The sequence below is a fragment of the Cynocephalus volans genome, chromosome 2 (genome assembly GCF_027409185.1).
Source record: "Cynocephalus volans isolate mCynVol1 chromosome 2, mCynVol1.pri, whole genome shotgun sequence".
Lineage (NCBI taxonomy): Eukaryota > Metazoa > Chordata > Mammalia > Dermoptera > Cynocephalidae > Cynocephalus > Cynocephalus volans.
In genome coordinates this window covers 196,576,297-196,600,376 of record NC_084461.1, presented here as the reverse complement: position 1 = coordinate 196,600,376, position 24,080 = coordinate 196,576,297, and the positions used below count along the sequence as shown (strand labels likewise).

Here is a 24,080-nt window from a genome sequence, read left to right as displayed (position 1 = left end):
GCCTCCTCCCCCCGCAGCGACTCGGACCGCTACTGCCTGCCCCCCACTCCCGGCCCCAACATCGTCTGGCTCCCTACTAACCTCCCCCTATTCTGCCCTTGCCCCGCATCCCCACCCGCCCCGCTCCCTGCCCGCTTTTATTTATTTTGGATTAGCCGGTTGCCCCCCACCCCTGTTCTGCCCTCTTGGGACTGCACCCCTCCCTCCCTGCCGCGCCCCCATAGGACTGTCCCCCAACCCCCAGAAGGCTTTTGTATTTGTGCATAGCTAGAGTGAGGGTGGAGGGAGCCTGCTACAGGCCGCAGCCCCAACCCCTGTTTTTTATTCTGATTGTCCCTCCTTTATGCTTTCCTTTTTTTTTTTTTTTTTTTTTTAAAAGAAACCGTTTTTAAACTATTTCTAGGTTTGTGAATGTGAAGCCCCAGGCCGCAGGGGGCAAGGGGCCAGGTGCCCCCCACAGCTGAGAACAAAGTGTCTATGTGGGTGTGGGCCCCTGGCCACCTCCCTCCAGCCCTGGAGAGGAGGGCAGGGCTGCGGGTAGGCCAGGCCGAGCCCCTGGAACATCCCGTCCTGTATCATATGTAAATACTGTGAGGTGAAGCCCCCACCCCTCTCTCAGATCCCTTGGGTGAGGGCATTGCCTCAATGTCCTGCCAGGCAAAGGTCTCCCCCCCTCGCCTGTCTGTCCCTTCCTCCGACACCGTTACTGTAAGCTTGCAGGCCTCAGCTGTGGCCACGGTAGGCTCGCTCTCTCAAGCCCTCGGGGTCCAGGCCTTGGGCCTGCTCACCCCAAAAACCCAGTGTTGGACCAGGGGCGAGGGAAGAGAAGGGCTTGCCCAGAGCCACTGCTGGAAAGGAATTAACTCTCCAAAGGTCTCCTCTGCCCCCTGCCTAGGTTGGACTTCCATGGTTTCTGCTCTGAGCCCTCCCCACAATGAGTGGGCATCAGGGGGCACTTTGGTAGGGGGCAGATGCCAGGGGAAAGTGAAGGGCTTCTCAGGGAACCCCCACATTCTCTCACTGAAGTTTCCCACCAGATGGTCCCATGGCCAGAGCCCCTTGGCAGCCCCTTACCCCAGGGTCCCCATCAAAGGAAAAAGAGGCTCAGAGTGAGAATCACCGTGAACAGTGACCTGGCTTGCGTGGCAGGGCTGAGGCCCACCCATTGTCACTCCCCCGCTCTGTGACCCTCTCCCCAGGTGTGAGGCTGAGGGCCTAGCTCCCTTCCCCATCAGAGCCCATGTCCCTTAAAACCCCCCTTTGGAGAGTTAATTGTCTGTGTGAGGTGCTTAACCTATTAGCCCTGAGAACACAAAGCAATAATCTTTGTTACTGAGATGCGCGGCTGTTCGTGTTTTTGGTTGTTTTTTTTTTTTTTTTTTTTTTAATGTTTCCTAATAAAAGAGAAGCTGCATTTTATTGGTTTTTATTTTTAATTTTCTACACGTTTGAGCTGAGTCCTGAGGGACTTAGCTTCCCTCTTCTCCTGTCCCCTGATCCTCCCACCCTGCTGGGCCCACCCATGAGCTCAGGGCCCTAGAATTCCGTTTTCTGATTTGTTTCGGGAATTTTTCTTTTTTTTAAAGATGTTACATGGTGTTTCGAAGCCAGCAAGTTACCAACCTCCGGTGTCTCTTCTCTCTACATCTGTAACTTCTTTTCCCAGGTTTTATTTTCAGTTTTAAATTCCTAATAAATTATTTGAAAACGGTGCTGGGCTTTGAGTGTCTTGTGTCTCTGTGTGCATTCAGGTCAAGGTCCCTGGGGGATACCTCATTTTCCTGCTGTAGGGATGGCAAAACTCCACCTGCATCCTCTTAGGGTCCCAGCTGGGCCTGAGTTAAATTGACATAAGATAGATTAACAGGCGAAAACCATACAAATATATTTAATACAAGTTTTACATTGATTAAAATGTACGGAGCCTTCACAAAGAAGAGCCAGGAAGCTGTCAGTTACTTATATCCTCAGAGGGACAAGTAAGCTGTGAAAAAGCAACTAAATTGTGTGGGAGGCTTAAAAGATAAGAGTTATTTTAACGAAGTGTGTATGGAATTCTCTTGGTCTCAACTTCTCATCCTTCAAGATAAGGTTGTTGGTTTTCCTTATAGTATAGGGAAAGTGTCTTGCACATGGGAATTTCATCTCCTGCTTTTAAGAAACAGTGCGGTGGAGGTCAGAGTGATCTTGCTCCTGCTGTTCTTCAAATGCCTCTAACTTACAGAATCAATATGTCTGAGTGGTGTGTTTTTAACTCCTTCACTGCCCTTACCCCTCTCCTATTTTTCCCTTGGAAATGGTCCTTACTTTCTACTTGTCCAAGCTTCCATCTCCAACTTGTTGACCAGCCTCAGACCTTAGCGTTGAGATATCACTTCATACCCATTAGAAAGTCTATTATTATTATTATTATTTTTTAAAGGAAAATAACGAATGTGGGTAAGGATATGGAGAAATTGGAACCCTTGTGCATTACTGGTGGGAATGTAAAATGGTGTAGCTGCTGTGGAAAACATGTTGGCAATTCCACAAAAAGTTAAACAGAATTACCATAAAATCCAGCAATTCCACTCATAGGTATCTACCCAAAGGATTTGAAAGCAGGGATTCAAACATATTTGTACACCAATGTTCATAGCAGCATTATTCACAAGAGCCAAAAGGTAGAAACAACCCCAAAGTCCATTGAGGGATGAATTGATAAATGGATAAACAAAATATGTACATATATAAATGGAATATTATCCAGTCTTAAAAAGAAGAAAATCCTGTCACATGCTACCACATGGATGTATCTTGAGGACATTGGGTTACAGGAAATAAGCCTATGAATGAAGTAATGTATGACTCTACTTATGTGAGGTATCTAAAGCAGTCAAAGTCATAGAAACAAAGTAGAATGGTGATTACTAGAGGCTGGGGGAAGGGAGAGAAGGAGAGTTTAACAGGTATAGAGTTTCAGATTACCAAATTAAAAAGTTCAGTGTTGTGAATATACTTAATACTAGGGAACTGTCCACTTAAAAATGGTTAAGATGGTAAGTCTTCTGTTGTTTTTACCACAACAGAAACAAAATCCTTATACATTAGAAATGCATACAAAAGTGCTCATGGATGAAATGACTTGATATCTAAGACATGCTTTAAAATATTCAATAAAAAAGAAGTATGGGGGTGTAGATGAAAGAAGATTGGGAAATGTTGATAAGAATTGAAACTGGGTTTCATTGCATGGGTTAATTATACTATTCTCTACTTTTATATATTTGAAATTTTCATTAATAAAAAAAAGAAAAATGGAAAGAAAAAATATATGTAGCATTTATGAATTTTAAAGCTTAATACCCATGAATCCTTACCCAACCCAATAGTCATTTTTTAAAAAACCAAATCAATAGTTTTTAAGCTGCATAACCATCAAAATCACCAAGGAAATAAGGAAAAAAGAAAAAAAAAAACATTTTATTTTCTTATCCCCAACTTGCATCGTGTATTCCAAGAATCTGTATTACTCTTTAAGTTTCCCAGGAGTCACTTGGGTTTGGGAACCACTGGCTACACATCACACACCTTCTCTGGATAGATGGGGAGGTAGGGAGTTGTATTAGTCTGTTTCTGTTGCTTATAACAAAATACCTGAACCTGGGTAATTTATAAGAAAACAAAATTTATTGCTTATAGTGTCGGAGGCTGGGAAGTCCAAAGCCCAGACCCTCACATCTGGGGAGGGTCTTCTTTGCTGGTGGCTTTACAGCAATGTAGGGGTCTCATGTGGCAGAAAATGGTGGAGCTGAGAGAGAGAGAGAGAGGAACGGCTCCTCATGTGCTCTCTTTTTAAAGCCCTCAGAACCACACCCATGACCTTATTAAACCATCAACTTCATCACTTCTTCAAGGCCCCTCCTTTTCATTACCATAATAGGATTTCCCACCCTGAACAGTTACAGTGGGGATTAAGTTTTGGGGGATATTCAATCCAAGGCATTCTGCCCCTGACCCCCAAAACTTATGTGTCCTTTGCAAATACAAATACATTCATTTCATCTCCAAATTCTTAACTTGTTTCATTTCAAAGGACCGAAGTCTCATCTATGAAATCAAAACAAGTTATCTACTTCCAATATACAAAGGTAGGACAAGTATAGGGTACATATTCCCGTTCAAAAAGGGAGAGACAGGCTAAAAGAAAGGGGTAACAGATCCTAAGCAAGTCTGAAACCCAGCAGGGAAGGCATCAAATCTTAAAGCTGAAGAACCATGTAACTTGACTCCACGTTCTATGTCTTCTGCGTGCTAGTGCAGGGGTTGGGTCCCCAAATCCTCGGGCAGCTCTGCTCTTATGGCTTTCCTGGTCTTAGGCCATGCTTCAGCTCTCGCAGGCTGGTGTTGCACTTTGGTAGCTCCACAACTCTGGGGTCTCCATGGCGGTCCCACTCTCATTGCTCCACTAGGCATGGCCTTGGTGGAGTTTTCCTGCTGCAACTCTGACCCCACATTTCCGTCCTGCATTGCTATAGCAAAGGCTGTCTGCAGTGACTTCGTCCCTGTGACAGATCTCTTCCTGGGTCCCCAGTATTTCTATACATCCTTTGAAATCAGAATGGAGGCTCCCAAGCCTCCACAGCTCTGGCATTCTGGGAGCCTGCAGACCTAACACCACGTGGACTCTGACAAGGCTTCTGGCTTATAGCTTCCAAAGCTGCAAGTCCAGCCATACCTGGATACAATTTAGCCACAGCTGGAGCAGCCAAAGCAGCTGGGGTGCTGCTGTGCGGAGCAGCATCCTGAGGTGGCCCTGGGCCGTGAGCTTATGGAGAATGCCTTGGGCCTGTTCCCCAAGAACATTATGTCTCTCTAGGCCTCTGGGCCTGTAATGGAATATGCAGCCTCCAAGATCTCTGAAATGCCTTCACGGTCTTTTCCCCCTTCCCTTGATAATCTCTTTCTTCTGTACTAATCTCTTTAGCAAATGATCACTGGGCTGCACCATTGTGTTTTTCTCCTGAAAATGCTCTCTGCTTCTCTGCCACATGGCCAGTCTGCAAATTTTCCAAATCCTTACACTCTGCTTCCCTTTTAGTTGTACATTCTGGCTTTACATCATGCCCTTTCTGCCATAACTCAGTGTTATGCAAGTAGCTATGCAGTTTCTTGAATGCTTTGCTGCTTAGAAATTTCTTCCACCAAACACTCTGTGTCAACACCTTTAAGTTTCACATTCCATAAAGCTTTTGGGCATAAACAGAATGCAGCCAAGTTCCTTGCAAGTTCATAGCAAGGGTGATCTTTGCCCCATTTTCCAACAAACTCCTTCTTATTTCTACCTGAGACCTCCTTAGAATGGTCTTTATATAGTCCACATTTTCATAAGAATTCTGATCACCACCATTTAACCAGTCTCTAAGAAGTTCCAAACTTTCCCTGGTTTTCTTGTCTTCTAAACTCCCACCAGCAGCTATGCTTTATCTAGCCTGCTCCTTCAAATTCTTCCAGCCTCTCCTCAACACTTAATTCCAAAGCCACTTCCACATTTTCAAGTATTTGTTATAAGCAAAACTCTACTTCTGGTACCAATTTTCTGTATCAGTCTGTTTCTGTTGTTTATAACAAAGTACCTGAAACTGGGTAATTTATAAGAAAATGAAATTTATTGCTTACAGACAGTTTCAGAGGCTGGGAAGTCCAAAGTCCAGGCAACACATCTGGGGAGGGTCTTCTTTGGTGGTGGTTTTACAGCAATGCAGGGGTCTCACGTGGCAGAAAATGGTGGAGCTGAGAGAGGGACGGCTCCTCATGTGCTCTCTTTTTAAAGCCCTCAGAACCATGCCATGGCCACCATTAAACCATCAACCAAATCACCTCTTCAAGGCCCCACCTTTTAATTACCATAATAGGATTTCCCACCCTCAACAGTAAGTTTTGGGGCGGACATTCAATCCAAGGCAGAAGTGGATGCTATTAGAGCAGTTAGGAGCCTGTCATGAAGACCCAGATGCGAGGATGGTGGATTTTTGTGTTGAAAAAAGATTGAGATTCTTTGGCGTACTGCCTTAACTTACTCATCTGTAGTAGCCCTTGACTGTAGGCTAGCCTGTGTAAAGCTCTTAGTATCGTTGCTGGCACAGCACTCAAGGCATGTCAGCTGCCGCTATTACTGCTGCTGCTGCTGCTATTATTGAAGAGAGCCCTGGACTAAAAGGCAGGTAGATACAGGTTCAAACCTTATCTCCACTACTTTCTGGCTGTGTGACTTTGAGCAAGTTACTTAAGCTCTCTGATCCTGTTTCATCATCTGTGAAATAGGGAGATGATGACAACAATGACAATGATAATTACTATGTCAGAAGACTGTTAGGCTGAAAGACACATATGTAGAGCATAGTCTTTGCACAATGCCAAGCATATAGAAGCACCCATCAAATGGTAGCAGGTAGCTGCTTTTAAGTATGTCCTTGAAGCAGGAGCCTTATCCTTCAGGCCCAAGCAGAGGTGACCTTGCTGGAGTGTGGGTACGCCGTCACCTGAGAGAGTCAAGAAGCTATCCTTAGCTGTTCTTTCCACTGGGTAGTGTGTTTTTCCCAGGCTGAGAGAAGCTGTGCTTCACACACCTGTGCACGGATCTGGGGCAGCAGAAGGTCAAGGTACAAAGATTGTAAGAGTTTCAGCTACCCAGTGACCTGCCAGGTCCATTCTTCTGCTACCTCTGTGGCAGGGGATACAAAAGTTTGAGCTGTCACAGTTAACATGCCTGTTTCCACGGGGTGAAAGTTTGTAGCAGCAGCCTCAACCCTCCCTGACAGATGCTTGGCACATGGGAATTTGTCCAGAGTGCCCTTGTGGAAGGCTCCCAGCAGCTGAGGGAGGGGTGAAGGAGGGAAGTAGTAGGCGGGACTAAATCTCCTCCTGGCCTCAAGGGACTCTGGGCAATCCCTGTCCCGAGGTGGTGTCATACACATCAGATCCAATTCACATTTTGGTCCTGAAGTGTGACATTAGCGCAGTCATTTAACTTCTCTCAACCCCAATTGTCTTCTCCATAAAATAGAGTTTGTAACTAGACCAATCTTGAAGGTTTGTACCAGGTTCTTAGCATGTGACCTGGTACAGAGTTAGTGCTTTTTAGCTTTTTTTAAAAAGATGACCAGTAAGGGGATCTTAACCCTTGACTTGGTGTTGTCAGCAGCACACTCTCCCAAGTGAGCCACGGGCTGGCCCTTCTTTTTAGCTTTTTAGTTAAAAGATGTTAAAATAAATACATAACATGTTTCCAGTGAACTTGTGCTGGCAAATCGGTCAGTTCTATTTCTGCAACAGACAGATGCAAGGCCAACCCAGAGTCAGGAGAGCAAAGCAAACACTACAGCCTTATCTTGGGGGTGTGGGATGTGTCTATAAGAAGGGAGGCTGCTGGCCACATTAGCCCTTTCCTCACTCACCTCCTCGACCTCAAGATGAAACTCCTTGTGCTGGCTGCACTGCTCACAGGTAGGCGAGTCACCCCAGCCCCCAGTGACCCGACTCTCTTCCTCAGAGGCAATTGTGATGACCAGTTTCTATATTTCTCTTCAGAAGTACTCCCTGTATTTCTTAACATATCTATTTATGTACTATATGTGACCTCCATGCAGAGGGGCACATGGTACACATTGTTCTAAGCTTGCCTGTTCTACTTTGCCTTGAAGATCATTCCCTATCAATACATGGACGGGGTTCAGATCCCTGTACCCACCAGCCACCAAAATAAATAAATAAATAAATAAAAGATACATGGATGGACACTTGCTTCATTTATTATAATGGCTGCAGAGTGCAGAGTATTCCATGTCCACTGTAGGCTGTACCCTGATTTATTTAATTAGTCCTCTACTGATGGACAGTTAGTTATTGCAAGCAATGCTGTAGATGCTTTAGCCTTGTGTATTTGTTATCTACAGCTAGTAACAAATTACTCCAAAGTTTAGTAGCATAAAACAAACAATGATTATCTCAGAGTTTCTGTAGGTCAGGAATTAGGGTGCAGTTTGGCTGGGTCTGCTCCTCTGACTCAGGGTCTTTCACAAAGCTGTGATCAAGGTGTTGGCTGAGGTTGGGGTCTCATCTGAGGCTTGATCAGGGAAGGAGCTGCTTCCAAGCCATTCAAGTAGTTGTTGACAGGATTCAGTACCTTGTAGGCTACAGAATCACTTTCCACAGCTGCCACACTGTTTTATATTCCCTCCAACAGTGCACAAGGGTTCCAGTTTCTCCACATCCTCATTGATATGTGTTATTAGTATTATTTTTTTAACAGTAGGCATTCTAATAGGTGTGAGGTGGGTCATCCCATTACTTTTGCTGCATTCTATTCATTATAAGAGAGTCACTAGGTCCAGACCACAGTCCAGGGGACAGAGTTACCAAGGGCATAAATACCAGGAGCTGGGAATCATGGTGGGCATCTAAGAAGCTGCCCACCATGCCTTGTGTTCATGCTTCTTGGTGCACGTGGCAGGGTGTATCAGTAGGAAACTAGGAAGGAGTGAAACTGCTGTCTGCTTATCCTTTCACTGTTGATTCCTCAGGGTCTGCTCTTGACCCTCTTTATCTCAGGCCCACCTCATCCACTCCCTTGGATTCAGTCCCATGATGACAGTTATGCTGTCCACTCCAAGTCTCTTACCTCCGGCCCCGATCCCTCTCCAAAACCTCACTCTTCTCTACCCAGTTGCCTAAGGGACAGCTCCACTGAGTGTCCCTCAGTGTCAACCGATAGGAACAGCCACACCACCAAGCTCTCTGTTTTTCCAAGCCGGAAACCTGGGAGTTATCCTCAGCTCCTCTCTTTCCAACGACCCCTAAGTCCCCAAGTCCTCCAGTTTCTTTTCCTAAATTGTTCTTGAAACCAACCCCTTGCCCCCACTGCCATTCCCAGATGTCATCACTGTACTGGACAACTGCAACCACCTCCTCATTCCTCTCCCAGCCTTCAGACTTGCCTCCCTCCAATCCAATCACATGGTGGCCAGGGTGACCTTTCTCAAGCTTAAAGCTTGAGAATATCCCTCCCTCATTGCCTTCAGGATGAAATCCTAACTTCTCAATGAAGAGTGCAAACCGTTCTCCTTCTGGATTCAGCACAGACATTACCTCCTCCAGGAAGCCTTCCTTGATCATCCCCAAGTCAGGACTAGGTGCTCATAATATTACCTCCTCGGTAATAATAATAATACCAGCCAACAATTACTAAGGTGATGTACTATGTGCCAGTACTAAACCCTTCATGTAAGGATTTACATGTAATCCACATAAGGTAAGTATATTATTATTATTATTATTATTCCCATTTTGTGGATGAGAAAAGTGAGGCACAGAGTGGTCAAGTAACTTGTCCAAGGTCACACTAATCCTCACGTATTATAACGGCTTGTTTGCTTCTCTCTCTCTCTCTAACTAAATTGAAAGTCCCTTAAGGATGGTGACTGTGTTGTGTTCACTGCGTTCTCTCCAACCCTGACAGTGAGCCTGGAACAGTGTATTCTCATGCTCAGAGAACATTTGATGACTGAATGACTGAAAACCCAACAAGAGAAATTGTGCCTGCAGCGGGGGCTGTGCACACTTCAAGGACACTTGGGTGTATAGCCTAGTCCTTGAGGACTAACCGCAGGGGTGGGAGGTGGGGGGTCAGCTCTCTGTTGATGTGGAAAGTCAGGTGGGCTGATGGGGGCAGCTAGTTACCCTAAGGGGTCCTCTCATTGCTCTTCCTGCTTCAGCCCTGTCCCCATGTGGCAGCCATGGAGCCACACCTTCATGAGAGAGAACCGACTGCGGGGAGTGTACTTAGTGACAACCTCCAGCTGCCACACACGTGGGACCCACTCAGCATCCACACCACAGCCCCCCTCTCCTGGGCTACTCCCAGCCAATAACTGAGCATGGCAGCATCTAGAGCTGGACCAGTCCTGCCCAACGTGGGCGCCCTTCTCTAACAGGCATCCTTGCTTGGGGGCTCCCCATGGGCCTGGCCGAGCTTCCACAGAACCATGCTGCAGTCTGAGGCTCATCCTCCCCAATCTTTCCTTCCCCCTCTCTTTTCCCAGACGTCAGACCTGCATAGAGTCCAAGGCTCTCCCAGCCTAGTCCTTTATCCTTCACAGGGGTTTCCCCCAATAAAACTCTTCTATTGTAATTCTATTTTGGGGTCTGCTTCCCAGGGGACTCAAATTGACAGATCTTCCTTCAGTCTGTTCTCCACACAGCATCCAGTGGGATCCTTTAAAAAGCTAAGCTGGATCATGCCCCTCTGCTGCCCAGAACCCTCCAATGGCTCCTTGTTTCCTAGAGGGGCCCCCAAGGCCCATGGGATTTGGTTCCCTATCGCCCTACTATTCTTGCCTCTCTCACCTGGTCCAGCCACGCAGGCCTCCTCAGTCTTCCTTACACTCCTGCTGCTCCTCAACCCTGCCATCCCCCACCTGTCCCCCCATTTATTTATTTATTTATTTTGAATTTAATTTATTTGTTTTTTGGCATTTGGCCAGTATGGGGATCCGAACCCGTGACATTGGTGTTACAAGGCTGTGCTCTGACCACTGAGCTAACTGCTGAGCCCCCCATTTTAGATTCCCCTTGCCCTGCTCTATTTTTTCCATTCTCTAACACATTATCCAAGTTCCTTATTTATTACATTTATTACTTATTGTTTTTGTTTCCCACTAGGATGTAAGCTCTATGAGATTAGAGATTTTTGGTTTGTTCACTACTGTATCTCCAGCTCCTAGGACAGAGCCTGGCACATAGTAGGTGCTCAAAAAATATTTGCTGGGTAAATAATGGGGATAGTTTAAAACCATCCCCATTGAAAACATATGCTCATACAAAACCTAGTACAGAAACGTTCCTAGCAGCACTGCTCATAATAGCCAAAACTTAGAAACCACCCAAATGTTCATCACCTGATGAATGGATAGACAAAATATGATACATAATATAAAAGAATATTATTCTGCCAAAAAATAAGTAAGTACTGATACATGCTACAGTGTGAATGAACCTGAAAAACATTATGCTGAGTGAAAGAAACCAGATACGAAAGGCCACATATTGTATGACTGATTCCATTTACAGTCCGCCCTCCATATGCACAGTCCTGCGTGCATGGATTCAACCAATCGCAGGTGGAAAATATTTGAAAAAAAAATAAAAATAAATGCATGATAACAACTATTTATGTAGCATTTACATTGTATTAGGTATTATAAGTAATCTAGAGATGAGTCAAAGTATGCGGGAGGATTTTCATAGGTTCTATGCAAATACTATGACGTTTTATATAAGGGACTTGAGCATCCACCAAGTTTGCTATCTGCGGGGACAGGAGATGGGGAGGATCCTAGAACCAATCCTACTTGGATACTGAGGTACAACTGCATGTGAAGTATCCAGCATAGACAAATTTAGAGAGAGAAAGCCAATTAGGGGTTGCCAGGGGCTGGGAGGAGGCGGGGAAAGGGGGCCACAGCTAATGTGTACAGGGTTTTCTTTTAGGAATCAGTGGAGATGGTTGCACAACTCGTGAATATACTAAAAACCACCGAATTGTACATTTTAAATAGTTAAAATGGTAAATTTTATGTCACATAAATTTATCTCTATAAAAAAAAAATTGTTTAAAACGTTTTCATAACAAAAATCCCTACTCACTTAAGCAGGATCCTGGGTCCAAAGCTCCTCTGAGGAGGCAGCTGGCGGGGCTGGAGGCAGCGTGGGGCCCGGGAGAGCAGGCAGGCAGCGGGCCGCTGGGCGCCGGCGGAGCCAGCCCGGACCCACTTGAGCTCTGGCTGTGTCTTCTTGCAGTGGGAGCTGCCAAGGACCTGCGGGCCGTGTGGCAGCTGAGGAGCATGATCAAGTGCGCCATCCCCGGCAGTAAGCCCTACTTAGAGTTCAACGACTACGGCTGTTACTGCGGCTTGGGCGGCTCAGGCACTCCTGTGGACGATGTGGACAAGTGAGTGATCCGTCTGGAGGGAGACTGGACTGCCTGTCGGGCTGGGGGGCAGGGCACAAGCCAAGGATCTCACGAGGCTGAGGATAACATATGTTCACCTCTTGTCATATAAAGAAATATGTTCCCAGAGGAACCTGTATCCATAGCTTCCTATTAGGGATAGAAAGCAGAAAGTCCGAGACGTAAAACAGTGGGTGATGCTGCCCTCTAGGGGCCCAATATGGCAACACAAAGCATCACCACAATCCATCAAGTGTCTATGTCGAGCTGTGGTTAAACGTGTCACTGCGTGTTCAGAATATATGAGTTTACTGTATTCCTGCAACCATGTTAAGATCGCTTTCAAGAAACGTATGATAAGGGGCCGGCCCGTGGCTCACTCGGGAGAGTGAGGTGCTGATAACACCAAGGCCACGGGTTCGGATCCCATATAGGGATGGATGGCCGGTTTGCTCACTGGGAGAGCGTGGTGCTGACACCACCAAGTCAAGGGCTAAGATCCCCTTACCGGTCATCTTTATAGAAAAAAAAAAAAAAAGAAAAGAAACATATGATAAAAGGATGTATGGGCTGGTCTGTTAGCTTAGTTGGTTACAGCATAGTGTTATAACACCAAGATCAAGGGTTCAGATCCAAAGGACTTACATTTTTTCAAGCCAGAAAACTATTTCTCCTGGAGCATCTCAGCTAAGTCATCCCCATTGTTCCTGAGAGAGTGCATGTGAGGGTTGACCTGCAACCCTACTCTTGCTCCTGCCTCAGCAGTCCCTTCCCTTCTCCAGGTGCTGCTACACACACGACAACTGCTACGACCAGGCCATGAAGCTGAAGAGCTGTAAAACCCTCCTGGACAACCCCTACACCAACAGTTACTCGTTCTCATGCTCTGGCACTGAGATCACCTGCAGCAGTAAGTTTACCCCCTTTTTGACCTACTGAATCTAGGAGGCCCTCAGTAGGCATGGGAGAAATAATAGTGATAACAGCCACCATTTATTGCTCATTTTCTTGGTGCTGAGCAGTGTCTCCTTTAATCCTCACAACAACCCAATGGGATTGGTACTATTATTATCCCCATTTTATAGATGAGGAAACTGAGGCTCAGAAGGCCGAGCCATTTGCCCAAGATCACACAGCTTATATGTGGTGGTGTTTGTTTTTTGAACACAGCTTTATATGACTCCAAAGTCTCTACTCTTAACTGGCATGGTATACTGCTTCCTTATTTACTAAAAAAGAGCTCTAATCTAGCATTTATTAGACTCTTATTACATGCCAGGTTCTGGGCTAAGCACACATAGAAGACAGGTTTCATTATTCCCATTTTACAGGTTAGGCAGCTGAAGCTCAAAGACAGTCATTTGCCCAAAATCATATAGTTTAAGTGGTAGGTTGAAATCAGTTTCATCTGATTTCAAAGACTCCTGTCTTAACGACTAAGTTATGTAGCACATATGGTGAAACATGTCCCTCCTTGAAGGTGGTTCTTGAAGAGCAAACAATTCAGAGAGGTGAAGTGTATTGTGTGCTGGGCCATCACTGTGGATTTTCATTGCTCTCCACTATGCACTCATAGACATGCCTTATTTTTCAAAGCTGTACAAACAACAATGGAATAAACATAATTCAAATCCAGAAGTGCCAAGAAAAAAGTTACCCAGTATCTCATAATTCTAGCAAATAAACTACTACATGCTTCTATGCTCCCTTTTGTCCTTATCCTTGGAATAATGTTCACATGACTTAAAAAAATTTTTTTGTCTTTTCACATCTCATTTTAAGTCAAAATCACATCATTTTAATCACACCTAAGCATGCCCCCACCTTATGCATGAGCCCCCTCAAGTCCTTGGTTCCTTCTGCCTGAAACACTTCCCACCACCTGTTTTCTTGTAAACTTCCTCATCTGAGGTCTCTCTTCAAATGCCACTTTCTCAGTGAGGTCTTCCTTCACCACATTTTTTTAAATCACATACACATTCCCTCCATCCCTCCAGCATTCTCTATCTTCCTTCTCTGCTTTATATTCTTCACAGAATTTCATCACCATCTGATATATTTACCTTATTTATCTTCTCTCTCTCCAGGAGAGTGTAGGATCTATAAGAAAAGGGGTTGTTTTCTTCACTGCTATATCCCCAGAATCTAGAGCAGCACCTGGTATACATACAGTAGGTGCTCAATAAAGATTTGATGACTGCATAGGCTAGATATGGTCCTAGATTCTGCCTTTTCTGTCATGACCATTTTTTCATATTGACTTCATTGTTACTATTTTAATAGGTGCAGAACTTGGTTTAAATTGCTTACACTCTCCCTGGTAACAGGTATTTAGGTTGTGCTCCAATTTAGAAAGCCAAATACATGAGAAATCATATTTTTGAATAACAGCTTGATCAACAAGGATTCCTTTCTGTGGATTCCAGATTTCTTTACAAACCTGATGAAAGCCATGGACCCTCTTCCCAGCACACACATTTGCAAACAATTTCTTCCTAAGGCAGCTGACACCCCCCCCCCCAAGCTAGGCCAAGAAGCCTCATTAGAGAGTGTTTGTTCATATTAATTAACAATAATTCACTTGTTGCTTTGCCCCCCACGGATTTATCACCCCACTTCCCCTGGGTGATGGAGATGCAAAGGATTACTCAGAGCCCATCTCTTCTGAGCAGTGAGAAGCCCCGAAGTGGTTAACTTCCCCGGAACCCTCAAGCAAGAGGCATCGCTTCCTTGGAAAATTAACCCTGAATTGGGGTTCTCTTTTGGCTTTTATTTTCCAGACCAGGAAGTTACAGGAAGAGAACATAGGTGGGGTTATAGTTTAACAATATAGGCTGGTAACTTTCAGTGAAATAAGTCAGATGGCATTCCCTTAAATTAAGTGTTCCTATCAACAAAAGCTTGATCTTAGCAAACATTCCTTCTCCCTCCAGCAATTTTCCAGTATCTACACATATGAGTCAGTAACTAGTCTGTCCTTGAGCCAGCAACCTTGCTGTGTTACAAACCTTTATCTTACACCAGAGACTTTATAGCCTGAGGAAAATTTCCAGTCTTCCGCCAGGTCAATATTTGAAGCTGCAAGGCTTTGGAAAACCAGGCCCTGTGAAGTACATTTGCTTTAAGAATCCTCTACACTCACTAAAGAATTATCTCATTGTGAATACTTTATAGTCGAATTAACTGCTAATTAAAATGTAATGGAAGTTTACTGGGCAAGGAAAACATTTGTGATTTTAAAAAGAAAGGATCAGAGGGAAACAAAACGAATAAGATTATTGAAGGTAAGCAGAGATATATAAATCATAGATAATAAAGTTCAAATGCATTTTAAATGTTATCTTTACTGTTTCTTTTTCTTCTTTAAGTAAACAAACCCAAAGTAATGCAATTTTAAACTCCACAATAATACATATCATGGAAAGTGGGGGCCTGCCCGTGGCTCACTTGGGAGAGTGTGGTGCTGACAACACCAAGTCAAGGGTTAAGATCCTCTTACCAGTCATCTTAAAAAAAAAAAAAAATCTGTGAGCTCATTTAGGGGTGTGAAAGAGACAAGACTTTCCCAAAGGCAGCAAAATCAAAAAGGAGTGCCATATAAAACACAGGATGCCCAGTTAAATTCTACTTCTAGATAAACAATGAATAATTTTTTTGGCATATGTCCCAAATATTGCATTCATTGTTTACCTGAAAGTCAAATTTAACTGGGCATCTGATTTTTTTTTTTTGCTTAATGTTTCAACCCTAAATTTTCACTAATGGAATGGCCACCAGGTTATTCCAATTAATCTGTTCTGCCCCCTGAATCAAACAAAGCAGTGTCCATCTTGACTCAGTCCTCTCTTCTTGTCCTTCTCCAGGTGACAACAGTGACTGTGATGCCTTCATCTGCAACTGCGACCGCCAAGCCGCCATCTGCTTTTCAGAGGCTCCATACAACAAGGAGAACAAGGACCTGGACCGTGATAAGTATTGTTAGAACTGAGTATCACCTCTGAAAAATATCATCCCTCCCTGCCTCATTGCCTTCACCTTACACAGTGCCCTCCAATAAAGCACCTTGTTGAAAGACGTCACTTTTCAAGATTGTTTTATTCTCTGACTACTGAACATAACTAGGTCTCTACCTCGTCTTTTTGGTTTTTTTGGTTTTTTTTTTTTTTGGTCTGGCCAGTACAGGGATCTGATCCCTTGACCTTGGGCTTATCAGCACCATGCTCTAGCCAAGTGAGCTATCCATCCAGCCCTGCCTCATCTTTTATGAACATCATTCCTTCCAGCCTTGAAAGTTGAAGTTGAATTAAAAGAATATTTCCAGGAAGCAAGCACCTTGAAACCAGAATAATGATTATCAATCCCCTTCTACTGATTATTTACTCTGTGCCAGGATTGTGGGTCCCTAAATCCTCTAAACAGCCCTATGAGGTACTGGCGCTATTAGAAAGTCTTATTTTTCTAAGCTGAGGCTCAATATGAGTGGTCACTTGCTCAACACTATCATCTAGTAAGCAGCAGAGAAGGAATTTGAGCCCAGTGAGTCTGACAACGGAACACACACTCTGAACCAGTACCCTGCCCTGCCTGACATGGTGGGCTCTTGTTTAGTTTGACACAGATCTCACCCCTTCTCATTCCTCTGCCTCTATTTCCTACTGTGTTAAACCATTTTTTTCTACAACTCTTTTCTTTTCTATACCCTTCAAAGACTTCACCACACTCTACAAGCTGATTTTTTACATTGTAGTCATCAAATATAATTGACTTCCACTTCTTGAGCACTTACTGCATACCACCCTGTGCTAAAAGCTTTCCACATCTTATCTCATTAAAAGATCAAACCAGCTTTGTGAGATCGGTATTATTGTCCCCCATTTTACAGATAAGGAACTGAAAACTCAGAGAAGCTAAGTCATGTGCCCGAGATCATACAAACGGCAGTCAGGTTTTGACCAGGTCTGTCTGATGGCAGTGCCTGAGCTCTTACCCACTAAGTCACTCAGCCAAGTCTCCCTCTGAGTATCTACCACTACACTGGTATTGAAATTCACCAGAGGTGATTCGGGGAAGAACAGAGAAGGGAACTGGATTACAAAAGCAAAGATAAGAAAGGATCATAGGGACTATGTGAAGCCAGCACTGAGCAGTTTCAAACCACTGGGGACTGACAGAACTGTCACCACTTCTGGGTGTGTGGTGGGAAGCAAAGGACCTTCCATCTGAGGAAAGGAGTACATGTGAACTTATCTTTGGGCCCAATTTCTCCCTCATTTTATTCTTCCATTTAATGACTATTTATTGAACACTTACTCTGGGCCAGGTACTGTACATAATGCTGATGATACAATGTATTTAGGACTGGCTTCAAGACAGTGATTATTGTTACTAGCCCTCTGCAATTTAGTCTGCTCTTAATCCTGCTCTTCCTGCTCTTCAAACTGGCATCCTTACACATAGCCATAGAGCATAGCTATGCTCTATGCTCCAGACTGTGCCAAGCTTTTGGCACAATTATCTCAACATCCTTGAAGCTCTATAGTGTAGGTACTATTATGTCAGCATTTTACAGATGAGGAAACTGGCTCGAGGAGGCAAGTGATTTGCCAAAGGTCACTCATTCCTGCATGGCATAATGAAGTTTGGAACCCAAATCTGCATAATTTAGAAAAGTGCCATCAGACGGTGGACTTGTTGAAGGCAGAGTGTGATATTCCTATCTGCCTAGTACCATACTTGACACATAGGGGGCACTCAATAAATGATTGCTTAATGCTAAATTAAGTGTTGGTCCTCAGTGTTCAGGGTTTTTTTATTCTTTTTTCTTAAGTCATCTGCTCTATATTGACATATCACCTACAGCACATTTCCTGCTGTACAGTTTTCAGTGTTGCTTTTATTTTTTTAAATTTATTTTTATTTATATTTTTTATTTTGTCGATATACAATGTGATTGATTATTGTGGCCCACCACCGAAACCTCCCTTCCTTCTCCCTCTACCCCCTCCCACCCAACATTGTCCTTTCTGTTTGCTTGTCGTATCAACCTCAAGGAATTGTAGTTGTTATGTCTTCTTCCCCACCCCACCCCCAGGTTTTTGTGTGTGTGTGTGTGAATTTCTTTATTTATTTTTAGCTCCCACCAATAAGTGAGAACATGTGGTATTTCTCTTTCTGTGCCTGACTTGTTTCACTTAATATAATTCTCTCAAGGTCCATCCATGTTGTTGCAAATGGCAGTATTTCATTCGTTTTTATAGCTGAGTAGTATTCCATTGTGTAGATATACCACATTTTCCGTATCCACTCATCCGATGATGGACATTTGGGCTGGTTCCAACTCTTGGTTATTGTAAAGAGTGCTGCGATGAACACTGGGGAACAGGTATACCTTCGACTTGATGATTTCCATTCCTCTGGGTATATTCCCAGCAGTGGGATAGCTGGGTCATATGGCAGATCTATCTGCAACTGTTTGAGGAACCTCCATACTATTTTCCATAGAGGCTGCACCATTTTGCAGTCCCACCAACAATGTATGAGAGTTCCTTTTTCTCCGCAACCTTGCCAGCATTTATCGTTCAGGGTCTTTTGGATTTTAGCCATCCTAACTGGGGTTAGATGGTATCTCAGTGTGGTTTTGATTTGCATTTCCCGGATGCTGAGTGATGTTGAGCATTTTTTCATATGTCTGTTGGCCATTTGTATATCTTCCTTAGAGAAATGCCTACTTAGCTCTTTTGCCCATTTTTTAATTGGGTTGCTTGTTTTTTTCTTGTAAAGTTGTTTGAGTTCCTTGTATATTCTGGATATTAATCCTTTGTCAGATGTATATTTTGCAAATATTTTCTCCCACTCTGTTGGTTGCCTTTTAACTCTGTTAATTGTTTCTTTTGCTGTGCAGAAGCTTTTTAGTTTGATATAATCCCATTTGTTTATTTTTCCTTTGGTTGCCCGTGCTTTTGGGGTCGTATTCATGAAGTCTGTGTCCAGTCCTATTTCCTGAAGTGTCTCTCCTATGTTTTCTTTAAGAAGTTTTATTGTTTCAGGGTGTATGTTTAATTCTTTAATCCATTTTGAGTTGACTTTAGTGTATGGTGAAAGGTATGTGTCTAGTTTCATTCTCCTGCATATTGATATCCAGTTCTCCCAGCACCATTTGCTAAAGAGGCAGTCTCTTCCCCAGTGTATAGGCTTGGTGCCTTTGTCAAAGATCAGATGGCTGTAGGTGTGTGGGTTGACTTCTGGATTCTCTATTCTATTCCATTGGTCAGTGTGTCTGTTTTTATGCCAGTACCATACTGTTTTGGTTATTATAGCTTTGTAGTATAGTTTAAAGTCAGGTAGTGTTATGCCTCCAGCTTTATTTTTTTTGCTCAGTGTTGCTTTGGCCATGCGTGGTCTTTTGTTACTCCATATACATGTCTGGATAGTTCTTTCCATTTCTGAGAAAACTGTCATTGGAATTTTGATGGGGATTGCATTGAATTTGTATATCACTTTGGGTAGTATGGACATTTTCACTATGTTGATTCCTCCAATCCAAGAGCATGGGATATCTTTCCATCTTCTTGTATCCTCTCTAATTTCTCTCAGCAGTGGTTTGTAGTTCTCATCATAGAGATTTTTCACATCCTTGGTTAACTCAATTCCTAAGTATTTTATTTTTTTGGTGGCTATTGTAAATGGGCAGGCTTTCTTGATTTCTCTTTCTGCATGTTCACTATTGGAGAATAGAAATGCTACTGATTTTTGTGTGTTGATTTTGTATCCTGCTACTGTGCTGAAATCATTTATCACCTCCAAGAGTTTTTTTGTAGAGGCTTTAGGCTGTTCGATATATAGGATCATGTCATCTGCAAACAGGGACAGTTTGATTTCATCTTTTCCGATCTGGATGCCCTTTATTTCCTTCTCTTCTCTGATTGCTCTGGCTAGTACTTCCAACACTATGTTGAATAGGAGTGGTGAGAGTGGGCATCCTTGTCTAGTTCCTGTTCTTTAAGGAAAAGCTTTCAGCTTTTCCCCATTCAGGATGATATTGGCAGTGGGTTTATCATATATGGCTTTAATTATGTTGAGATACTTTCCGTCTATACCTAACTTATGGAGGGTCTTTGTCATGAATGAGTGTTGAATTTTATCAAATGCTTTTTCAGCATCTATAGAGATGATCATATGGTCCTTGTGTTTGAGATTATTAATATGGTGTATCACATTTATTGATTTGCGTATGTTGAACCAACCTTGCATCCCTGGGATGAATCCCACTTGATCATGGTGAATAATTTTACGTATGTGTTGCTGTATTCTGTCTGCTAGTATTTTAGTGAGGATTTTTGCATCTATATTCATCAAGGATATCGGCCTGTAGTTTTCTTTTTTGGTTATATCTTTACCTGGTTTTGGTATCAGGATGATGTTTGCTTCATAGAATGAGTTTGGGAGATTTGCGTCTGTTTCAATCTTTTGGAATAGTTTGTAAAGAATTGGTGTCAATTCCTTTTTGAATGTTTGGTAAAATTCTGCTGTGAATCCATCTGGTCCTGGGCTTTTCTTTGTTGGGAGCTTTCTGATAACCGCTTCAATCTCCTTTGTTGTTATTGGTCTGTTCAGATTTTCTACATCTTCATGGCTCAGTTTTGGGAGCTTGTGTGTGTCCAGAAATTTATCCATTTCCTCCAGATTTTCAAATTTGTTGGTGTATAGTTGTTTATAGTAGTCTCAAATGATTCCTTGTATTTCAGATGAATCAGCTGTAATATCACCTTTTTCATTTCTAATTTTTGTTATTTGCATCTTCTCTCTTCTTTTTTTTTTTTTGTTAGCCATGCTAATGGTTTGTCAATTTTATTTATCTTTTCAAAAAACCAACTTTTTGATTCACTGATCTTTTGTATTGTTTTTTGGGTTTCAATTTCATTAAGTTCTGCTCTGATCTTAATGATTTCTTTCCGTCTGCTAACTTTAGGTTTGGATTGTTCTTGTTTTTCTAGATCTTTAAGGTGAAGTGTTAGGTTGTTCACTTGCCATCTTTCCATTCTTCTGAGGTGAGCATTGAATGCAATAAATTTCCCCCTTAATACTGCTTTTGCAGTATCTCACAGGTTTTGGTATTATGTGTCATTATTTTCATTAGTTTCAATAAATTTTTTGATTTCCTGCTTGATTTCTTCTTGGACCCCTATGTCATTAAGTAGAATGCTGTTTAATTTCCATGTGTTTGTATAGTTTCCAGAATTTTGTTTGTTATTGATTTCTAGTTTTAATCCATTATGGTGTGAGAAAATACATGGGATAATTCCAATTTTTTTGAATTTGTTGAGACTTGATTTGTGACCTAATATGTGATCTATCCTGGAGAATGATCCATGTGCTGATGAGAAGAATGAATATTCCGAGGTTGTTGGATGGAATGTTCTGTAGATTTCTGCCAAGTTCAATTGGTCTAGAGTATTGTTTAGATCTTGTGTTTCTCTGCTGATTCTTTGCCTAGATGATCTGTCCAATATTGACAGTGGGGTGTTCAGGTCCCCTGCTATTATGGTATTAGTGTCTATTTCCTTCTTTAGGTCTAATAGAGTTTGCTTTATAAACCTGGCTGCTCCAACATTGGGTGCATACATGTTTATGATTGTTATGTCTTCTTTTTTTTTTTTTGATTGTTATGTCTTCTTGATGGATCAGTCCTTTTATCATTATGTAGTGTCCCTCATTGTCTCTTTTTATGGTTTTTAGTTTAAAGTCTACTTTGTCAGATATAAGAATAGCTACTCCAGCTCGTTTTTCTTTTCTGTTTGCATGGTAAATCTTTTTCCATCCTTTCACTCTTCGTCTATGTGAGTCTTTATGGGGGAGGTGGGTCTCTTGAAGGCAGCATATAGTTGGGTCCTCCTTTTTAATCCAGTCAGCCAGTCTGTGTCTTTTGATTGGGGAATTTAAGCCTGTTACATTAAGAGTTGTTATTGAAAAGTGTTGATTTATTCCTAGCATTTTATTGATTGTTGTTTGGTTGTCTTAGGTATCTTTTGTTCCTTGCTTTCTGATTTACTGTTTGTTTTCTGTGTTTGTTGGTTCCTTAGGTTGTAGATAGCCTTTTTGTTTGTTTGTTTTCTCTTCATGAATGCCATTTTTATTATACTAGTGGGTTTAGATTTTTCTTGGGTTTTTATGGCAGTGGTACTTATTTTTCAGGACCCAAACCCAGTACTCCCTTGAGAATTTCTTGTAAAGGTGGTCGTGTGGTAGTGAACTCCCGCAGTTTTTGTTTGTCTGAGAAATATACTATTTGCTCTTCATTTCGGAAAGATAGCCTTGCAGGGTAGAGTATTCTTGGCTTACAATCTCTGTCTTTTAGTATTTTGAATATATCCTCCCATTCCTTTCTGGCTTTTAGGGTTTGTGATGAAAAGTCTGATGTTAGCCTGATTGGGGCTCCCTTATAGGTGATTTGACGCTTCTCTCTTGCAGTTTTTAAGATTCTCTCTTTGTCTTTGAGTTTTGCCAATTTGACTATAACATGTCTTGGAGAAGGTCTTTTTGGGTTGAATACATTTGGAGATCGTTGAGCTTCCTGGATCTGAAGATCTGTGATTTTTCCTATACCTGGGAAGTTTTCTGCCACTATTTTGTTGAATATGTTTTCAATGCAATCTCCTTTTTCCTCCCCTTCTGGAATACCCATGACTCGGATATTTGAGTGCTTAAGGTTGTCTGATATCTCTCTCAGATTTTCTTCAATGCCTTTGATTCTTTTTTCTTTTTTCTTTTCTTTTTTTTTGTCTGCTTGTGTTATTTCAAACAGCCCACCTTCAAGTTCAGAGGTTCTCTCTTCAACTTCCACAAGCCTGCTGGTTAAACTCTCCGTTGTGTTTTTTATTTCGCTGAATAACTTCTTCAGTTCGGCAAGTTCTGCTACATTTTTTTTCAGGGTATTGATTTCCTTGTACATTTCCTCTTTCGGGTCCTGTATACTTTTCCTCGTTTCATCATGATGTCTAGCTGAGTTTTCTTGTATCTCATTCAGTTTCCTTAGAATTATCACTCGAAATTCTTTGTCAGTCATTTCAAGGGCTTTTTGTTCTATAGGACCTAGAGCTTGAGATTTATTATCTTTTGGTGGCGTACTTTCTTGATTTTTCGTATTTCTGGTATCTTTTCTTTGATGTTTATTCATTGTGGCAGGGGGTTTCACAGTCCACAGATCAGATGAAATGAGCAGAGTATCTTCTGTTCCACTGGGCAGTCTGATGAACACAGCAGGCAGACCGGCTCTCTTAGGGCGAGTTGTTGGGGGCAGCTGGCTGGTAAATGTCTGTCAGTCAGGTCAGGTCCCAAGGTGGAGTTGGGTGGGAGGGTGTGCAAATGCACTCCTTGGGGTCCTGGGGCTTTGGCTTGAGGAGATATTGTTGGGGCGCCTGGGTCTGGAGGGCCCTGATGTTCGGGTGAGAAGGGCCTGCCGCTGCCGCCGCCGCCAACACCGCCGCCTCTCCGGTGCCGGTCCGGTTCCTGCTGCAGCCACTGAGCCCTTCACGGCAATATCCTCATGGGCCGGCGGTGGGGGGGGGTCTTTGTCCCCCTCCCCAGGGGAAGCGGCACCCTTTTCGGGAGCGGGGCTCAGGTGATGCCAGCAGATTTTCTTCACTCAACGAGCAGGGCATCCAACTGGGTTTTTTGATTCTTTGGCAGAGAAGAATGGGACTATTTTCAGATTTAACGAGCATAGATGGCATGGCCATTCTTTGCATAGTATGCTTTGGTAGGACTGCAAGGGATACAAAATTAAGTTAGATCCGGCCTCAGCCTTCAACGAACTGTAAAGGCCATAAACGTCTTTCTTAATGGAAAGAAAGCCCCCGTTTGGATAGAAGAGAGATGGGTTGTTAGATTAGTGCTTATTGCCATTTTCTAAATTTTGGATGACAAAACAAACAAGAGCGAGAACAGAGTCACAGCAATAGCTGGGCTGTAAAATATCCTCTGACATAAAAATCTACCTCTTTTTAGGGCCGGCCCGTGTCTCACTTGGGAGAGTGTGGTGCTGATAACACCAAGGCCACGGGTTCGGATCCCCTTACCGGTCATCTTTATTAAAAAA

At 43.0% G+C, this 24,080-nt stretch overlaps 1 protein-coding gene across 1 annotated transcript; it reads left to right on the top strand.

The window, feature by feature from the left end:
- Nucleotides 1-7,451: 7,451 nt before the first annotated feature.
- Nucleotides 7,452-15,968, top strand: PLA2G1B (phospholipase A2 group IB). Its single transcript, XM_063088091.1, has 4 exons — nucleotides 7,452-7,485; nucleotides 11,836-11,986; nucleotides 12,769-12,896; nucleotides 15,850-15,968. Exons 1-4 carry the CDS (start codon nucleotides 7,452-7,454, stop codon nucleotides 15,966-15,968), a joined length of 432 nt encoding a protein of 143 aa, XP_062944161.1.
- The last annotated feature ends 8,112 nt before the right edge of the window (nucleotides 15,969-24,080 follow it).

Coding starts and splice junctions, on each gene's coding strand:
- PLA2G1B (XM_063088091.1), top strand. CDS start 7,452: ATGAAACTCCTTGTGCTGGCTGCACTGCTCACAG. Junction 11,987..12,768: donor CCTGTGGACGATGTGGACAA/GTGAGTGATCCG, acceptor TCCCTTCTCCAG/GTGCTGCTACACACACGACA. Junction 12,897..15,849: donor CACTGAGATCACCTGCAGCA/GTAAGTTTACCC, acceptor GTCCTTCTCCAG/GTGACAACAGTGACTGTGAT.